Source organism: Gadus macrocephalus, chromosome 12 (genome assembly GCF_031168955.1).
Source record: "Gadus macrocephalus chromosome 12, ASM3116895v1".
Lineage (NCBI taxonomy): Eukaryota > Metazoa > Chordata > Actinopteri > Gadiformes > Gadidae > Gadus > Gadus macrocephalus.
In genome coordinates this window covers 5,599,324-5,606,823 of record NC_082393.1, presented here as the reverse complement: position 1 = coordinate 5,606,823, position 7,500 = coordinate 5,599,324, and the positions used below count along the sequence as shown (strand labels likewise).

At 47.5% G+C, this 7,500-nt stretch overlaps 1 protein-coding gene across 3 annotated transcripts in view; it reads left to right on the top strand.

Moving 5' to 3' along the window:
- Positions 1 to 7,500, top strand: part of pex5la (peroxisomal biogenesis factor 5-like a) — a 67,239-nt gene that overhangs the window by 43,024 nt on the left and 16,715 nt on the right. For all 3 annotated transcript variants that reach the window (XM_060067351.1, XM_060067350.1, XM_060067349.1), the window contains 2 exons: positions 6,458 to 6,574; positions 7,287 to 7,430. In XM_060067351.1, coding sequence (XP_059923334.1) covers positions 6,458 to 6,574; positions 7,287 to 7,430 — 261 coding nt within the window. The remainder of the gene's footprint in view (positions 1 to 6,457; positions 6,575 to 7,286; positions 7,431 to 7,500) is intronic.

The window sequence follows — 7,500 nt, the reverse complement described above, 5'->3', positions numbered from 1 at the left end:
TATTGCATTTGCACAAGTCTACTTCCGAAGCTCAAATGGTGTGGAAATATATCCATCACTTTCCCAGATAACAATAGAGAGCGAATTAATGATAGACTTTTTTAATGTGAGGATCTATCAGTTGGATACGGCGCGGATCATTATGAGAATAAATGTGTCAACCTTTTGTTGAAAGTGGAGGAACACACCTGTCATTCTCGCTTCATTAGAAACCTCATGCAGCTTATGTCATAAAGTGGAAATTAAAATGACCTTCAAGAAGATTACCTCCCAAGGAAATGAACGGAAATTACCATCATGGACTCAAACATTATGAGCTCTTTATGAAACACATGGAGGAGTACAGTTCTGCTTCCCTCGTGTTTTGCAACTGAAGCACAAGATACAGTAGTCCATTCCCTGAACCTTGTTGCTGGGTTGCACTTGGGTTTGGTTCTAGAAGGAAACAGAGACTACCCATTGAGTGACAGACGATAAAGACAAGATGGTAAATAAATAATAAAGCCCAGACATTGAGTGAGTGAGAAAGAGGCATCTGTACGCTGGGTCTCCACTCCACCCTCTCCTCGAACCAAACAATGTCCTCCTGTGTGCATGACCGTCACACCGAGGACGTCGTGTCGGCGACATCACGTCGATGACTTCACGTCAAGGACACGACGTAGAGATGACGTCACGGCAAAACGACGTCATGCCAATGGCATTAATCACGCGGGTGACGTCGCGCGTCGATTGCGTCGTGTCGATGATCATCATCGCGCTGACGTCGTCACGGCGACGACACTGTGTCGACGACGTCATCCCGGGGATCATCCCGTCGTACTCGATGCTCGCCAAGCATCGAGTCGTTCACGTGCCGACCTCCCTCGGAGGGCATTGCCCGCAAAAAGGCAGTCGGCATGCAGAGAAGGGGAATCGATCGGCAACAGTATCTCTCTGCGGCAATCGCGGAGCCAGAGTGCTGCTGCTCTCCCACTGCAGACGAGATGCTGCTGCTGCTGCTGCTGCTGCTGCTGCTGCTGCTGCTGCTGCTGCTGTTGCGTCGCTCAGCCCGTTCGGCTCCAGTTTCCAATATCATCACCCCTGATCACAGATCATTTCCTCCCTGTGAGTACGTCCAATGCACACGCCACTGCGATCTGCATGCTCCAAAAAAAAAGAAAAAGAAATGGAATGGATATAGATGGCGGGTCGAGTGCCGTTTCCCTTAAGCACAGCCCTCAGTTTCCCTTAAGCACATCCTCCAGTTTCCCTTAAGCACAGCCTCCAGTTTGCCTTAAGCACAGCCTCCAGTTTCCCTTAAGCACAGCCTCCAGTTTCCCTTAAGCACAGCCCTCAGTTTCCCTTAAGCACAGCCTCCAGTTTGCCTTAAGCACAGCCTCCAGTTTCCCTTAAGCACAGCCTCCAGTTTCCCTTAAGCACAGCCTCCAGTTTGCCTTAAGCACAGCCTCCAGTTTCCCTTAAGCACAGCCTCCAGTTTCCCTTAAGCACAGCCTCCAGTTTGCCTTAAGCACAGCCTCCAGTTTCCCTTAAGCACAGCCTTTCCTCCTGCTCTGAAGGAGACCGCCCACTCCGAGGGCTCCGTCGAGCGTCAAGTCTTAAAAGACTGAGTGATCTCCTTCATTACACATCAGACACACGCGATAAAAAGTTTATTCTTTTTTTTTTAATGCATTTTTGCATATATTTTAATAAACCGTTAAGACACGGTGGTGGCGGCGGGGGGGGGGGGGGGGGGCAGTAGAAAAGGAAGACGCAGATTAAAGTAAGATGAAGACGAGTCACGCCGTAGTCATGGCGGCAGTGCGTGGCTAATGACAGCCCCCCCCCCAGTTCGTCTCCTATCAAGGACCCCCCCCCCCCCCCCACCGATGGAGCAGCCTTGCTCCAGGGTTCGTTTTCACCCTCGGTGGGGTGGTGGGTGTGGGGGGGGGGGGGGTAACAGTGTTTTGTCTGTGGCGCAATTACAGCAGGGCCGCAGCCGCAGCAGCAGCAGCAATAAAGAGGAGATCAAGGTGACTGCGGTGTGGGAGGTGAGGGGGGGCTCGTGTTTGATTAAAACAGCAGGCTCTTCCTTTGTCCCCCAGAATTGGTTTGAGGGAACTTTTTCCTGCGGGAGAAGATTGAACACTGTCGGCGACGGAAGGGTGTCTCGAAAGGCTGGATGTTGAGGGAGTGTGTTATTAGAGGAAGGGTGTTTTTCCCCCCCCCCGGTTTGGATACTGGAGGAATAGGCCATGCCGTTATGAGTATGGCAATCTGGTGGGTTTAAAAGATGACACATTCTACCACCAGGTGTGAATTTGATTAGCCGTTTTGAAAATCGGCCTCTTCTGACGTCACAAGTGGGCGTGTCCACCTTGATTTACGCTGGATAGATCAGTCTACCAGCCTACCCAGTGGACTGTAGCAAACGTTGCTCATCTATCCGTCGTACATCAAGGTGGACACGCAAACTCCTCGTTCATTTTCGGTCTCCAACTGTCGCAGACCAAAATGCCTCTGGACTAACTGGATAGACCTACAATCATAGCAATGAAATGGGAGACGCAGCACTGAGCGACGTAAACAGACAACAAGCCTGCAGCAAAGACTCTTCAAAGTTCTGTTAAAAAAAAGCTTAAAGTGAAGTTCTTTTTTTACTTTTTGAGAAACTATACCATCCAGTTCCGTCTCGATAACAGGATAAACAGACCGTTCTCTACATCAGCGGCAGCCATCTTTGTTGTTGAAAATGCCGACTACGGTGCTTCTCTGCATGTCATCGTATTTATTCCACATCGGTTGCGATTCGTCGGCCCATCTCACGCCGATCAGAAATCTTTTTGTATGGGAGGGGAGCCAGACCTCATCTGCAGTGCAAATGAAACATGAGCCCTCGAGATTCCTCTGGTTCCCAAGCTTATCGACTTACTGTTCAAAACTGAAACAGCTCACTATGCTCAGTAACATTATATAAATAATCACAACACATAACCGCACATCAATCATAGATGCAACACATCAAATCAAGTTGCAAGACGTCGCTTCGCTTTTCAACGGTAATTTCAATATACTTGCATCTTAATGAATGACATTCTCCCGACTTGAGCTTTCTACGTGGGCCTGGACTGGGGAACTACAGCAGCAGTCTGGGTAGCGGACGGGTGATCAGCATGGGAGTCCCTGTCACCGGGGATAAGCAAAACCTTTTTGGAGGAGACTACTCTGTGTCAATGGTATTAAGTAACATTGGTAATTGAATCTCCCCAGAGGTAAAGTGGATAAGTCGGTCCTCCTCGCCTGCTTGGTTTTCAACGGCAGCCGGTCTCAAGTTTACACACACAGCACACTTACTGAGATAATCATATTACTGTGCAGACCGTCTGAACAGGGAGTGTGACAATGCACTCACACACACTGATGATGGAGTTGTCTCGGAAATGTTTTGCTCATATTCTTTATTTCAGTGCTCGGACTAAACTTTCAATTGTATTCATATATATATATATATATACGTACAGAGAGTGCGAGAGAGAGAGAGAGAGTTACCTGAAGCAGTAACCGTACTATGGTGTAGTATTACTGACTGTAGCCTTAGATACACACCGGTATATAATATACATCGTCTCTCATCTTCTGAACGCCTTCTCAGTACATTTTCTGCTGATGTGATTCCACAGTGTATAGACTAATTTAAAGATGGAGTCCCCAAGTCTCCTCACATATTATTATTTTTATTATTGTGTGTTGTTATGACACCTTAACTCCTTTCAGCCTATATTTCCAAAAGTTAAATTTAGACTTCCGTTGGAACAATACAAACAGCTACGGGTGAGTTTTTCCAAAACTCGCAGCTGCGTTTTACTAAAGGACCTTTTTTATAATTAATGACCTTTTCTCCTAACTATAATATAGTGCAAACAGAGGGAGGAAGCATGAGAGTCATGAATAAAACAGCTGCAGAGTCTGACATCATTGTATTTTGGAAGGATGATCACCCATGTGTTTCAGCTGAATGAATCAAAAACGTCTGCAGATTCACCTTTTGCTGCAGCCAACATTTGTAAATTCTACCCCATTATTGTCAAATGAAAAGCCCAGAGTGAGAGGGAATAATTAGATTTCAGTGGGTACAATATTTACATTTCCCTTCCCCAGCTGTGGTTTTCATGGGAGCTGCCAACCACAGTAAATAAGTCAGATGGCGTTTTTTTTGGCACGCTTTACTGTTTGTTGTCAATGATCTATTAATGGTGAACTGACGAAAAGCCGCACGGGAGGTTTAGCGTTGGCTGTGACATGTTTTGACAAGCAGGGAGTCCGTCACTCCAGCCCTTTTCACGTAGCACCTCATAAACCCCTCAACACCAGAGCCTCAGCCGGGAGCGCACTCCATTCATACATGCATACATACATGAATAGATGAATAGTGCAGACAGGACCTTCATCACGGGGACGGCAACAGCTCTGGAGCGAGAGTGGGTTCGCCCCCCGGCTCCTCCTAGCTAAATGTTGAGGAGTCCTTGAGCAAGACACCTGACCCCAACTGCTCCCGACGTGCTGGCTGTTTCCTTGCATGGTTGACACCGCTTACGGTGTAAGAATGGCTGATTGTGAGGCAATCATCGTAAAGAGCTGAAAAGTGCTCCATAAATGAAGTCTGTTTACCATACATCCAGGCCTTGCTGCAGGGAATGGAACCATCAATCATGAGGAGCATTTTAGCGGTGTCATCATAGATTAAACCCATTTTTGCACCCTGCTATAAAGAGTACCTTCTTTAGGAGTCTTGTTCTCCATTAACCTGACCCCCACTCAGTACATGCACACACCCACACACACACACCACTTCCATATCTCACTAATTGGCTCACACATCTTCTATATAATGAAAAGGCGTCATAATTACAGGGAAAAACACGCCTCACGGCCTGGGGTCCGACCCCATGATATCCGACATCCTTTTGTTTGCCTAGCAATCGAGATGTTTTATACAGTGTTTTGCATTCCGAAAAAGGGGGCCCTGTGTGGAGACAGAGCTGCATGATAATGAAGACGTGCCCTTGTGTGTATGTTTTATAATGAAGTGAAGGATTGTTCTAGCTACTACAACATTCAAATGAGCCTCATGCTGTAGCCTTGCCGATTATTTACTCAGGCATTTGATGTGCGCACACTCTGTTAAAGCCTGTTTAGTCTCTGTCTTTAGAGATGTTATCCGAGGTGTAAGTAAGTGTGAGACAAAATGAAATAGTAGGAGGGATGGAGATATGAAACTGGCCAACAGAACACATTCACAACAAGACAGAAAGTACACATTGCTAAAAAATAAAAAACATGCAAACGGCTTTTTCCGTTGCAACCGCTTTTATTTTGAAACACTGAAAGTGGTGTGACAGGAATACACTAATTCTCCTGCATGGGTCCTGCTGCTGGCTCTTTCACTGCATTAGCTTCCCCTGGGTGGGCACTCCCTGGCCCGAGCGCCTGACAGAGGCAGCGCGGAGGTCTCAGCCCTACCGACCCACAATGCAATATGTTAGAGGAATAGGAAGCAAGCAATTACCAGCCTTCTACGACAAAGGGAGCCCAAACCAGGCCTGCTTGTCAATCACCTTCCGCACGCACACACACACACACACACACACACACACACACACACACACACACACACACACACACACACACACACACACACACACACACACACACACACACACACAGATGATGCACAGCTGGGGGGAACTCAAGAATGCCTGTTGTGGTGGATCATAACTCACCTAACCTGACAGGTGAACAGACAGGTGGCAAGGAAAATCCAGAAGAAAGATATTTGTGCAGGTGCTGGATGGGATGGCGTTCGCATCAGTATTGTTTTGTAAAGCTAGCATGACACAGATTTATACTTTATTGCAAACCATGTCATTCAGTACGCGGAGGAGGAGTAGATTACTCCACTGGCAGCAAAATAATTATACATCTTTTGGATCAAGTTGGTACAAAAAATGTACTGAAATCCATATTCTGCACAGCACAGTGCTTCTGGTGTATTGCTCTTCTTGTACCCTCAAATGAATGTGCGGATTTACTCATTGTATGGAAAGTTTGTTGGAGCTCATTATCGGATTTTTGCTATATCGCACATCACAACCGTTGCGAAAAGATCTTGCATGCATCGGCCGAACAGCTATAGGCAGGCTGGCGGACACAGCCGTCACCAACGACGGAAAAGTCAAGCTCATAAACATGACACCCAGCTCTGATGAACTTCCCCGAGCCGTCCGCAGAAATGCAATTAGTCCCGTGACTCATCGGAACTGCAAAAGTCGTAAACGCCGCGAGCCAGACGGATGTGACATTTAGCAGCATAGGCGACAATGGGACATTATGGTTGTGAAGTGATCCTAATCTATTCTCTTCTTTCCATCCTCTCCCCACCCCCCTCCAACGGCGTGCCCTTCGCGGCGGCCTGCAGTCAGACACCGAGTTCTGGGACAAGATGCAGGCGGAGTGGGAGGAGCTGGCCCGGAGGAACTGGCTCACGGAGAACGAGCAGGCTCAGATGCCATCCTCCGTCTCGCCGCACGAGAAGGTTCCCACTCCGCTTCCGCCTCACTAGCACCGGTCGGGAAAGATGTTGTCGTTGCAACCAGCTGAGGATTGACTCGTCTTAATTAGCAGACGAGTGTGCATGTGTGAAGGACGCCATGGCAGGAATCCCTCGTTTTCTGTGTCTTTGGGCAGGTCTCCTCTGTTCTTATCTTCAAAACGTAAAGTTTTAAGATAGCCTCAAACCTATTCTGTTCATTCCCCTCCATTCATCGCTCTCTTGTGTCGGGGAAACATCCGATTTTCCACCACAGCTGTCCCTTTGTCGGATACGGGAATCATCAAATTGGTTAACATTACCAGATATGAAATTTGTAATAAAATATACTTACAATATACTGTGATGATAGCACAACTGTGCTTCTGAAAGCATAATCCTTCCTAGAAGGAGAACATCTTAAGGGATAACATGTTTCATTAAAAACAGATTGAAAAAAACACTTGTTTCGAAGACACCGTGTTCAGAACGGCGTACCAACCCACCATGATAATTACTGTTTGAAAATGCTAAAGTTGAACATTAAGGGGAGGACAGGCCCCTGGAGAACGTCAGTGTGATGCGAGGCAGAAAAAGGAGGCATTCTAGCTGCCAGAACTCGGGGCGCTGTTAAGACTCGGCTGATGTATTCTGACTGTAAACACAGACAAACACAAAACCACATATCCAGGGACCCGCCTTGTGTTTGTGATGCTAGGGTTACTACTTCCACACGGACAACCCCTACAAAGAGCACCACAACGCCTTCGAGGAGGGCCTGAAGAAGTCCCAGGAGGGGGATCTGCCCAACGCTGTGCTGATGCTGGAGGCCGCCATCCTGCAAGACCCTCACGACTCAGAGGTGAATGAACCCCCCGTGGGCACACTCTCATGCATTGAGACATTGACACAGACACAGACACACACACACA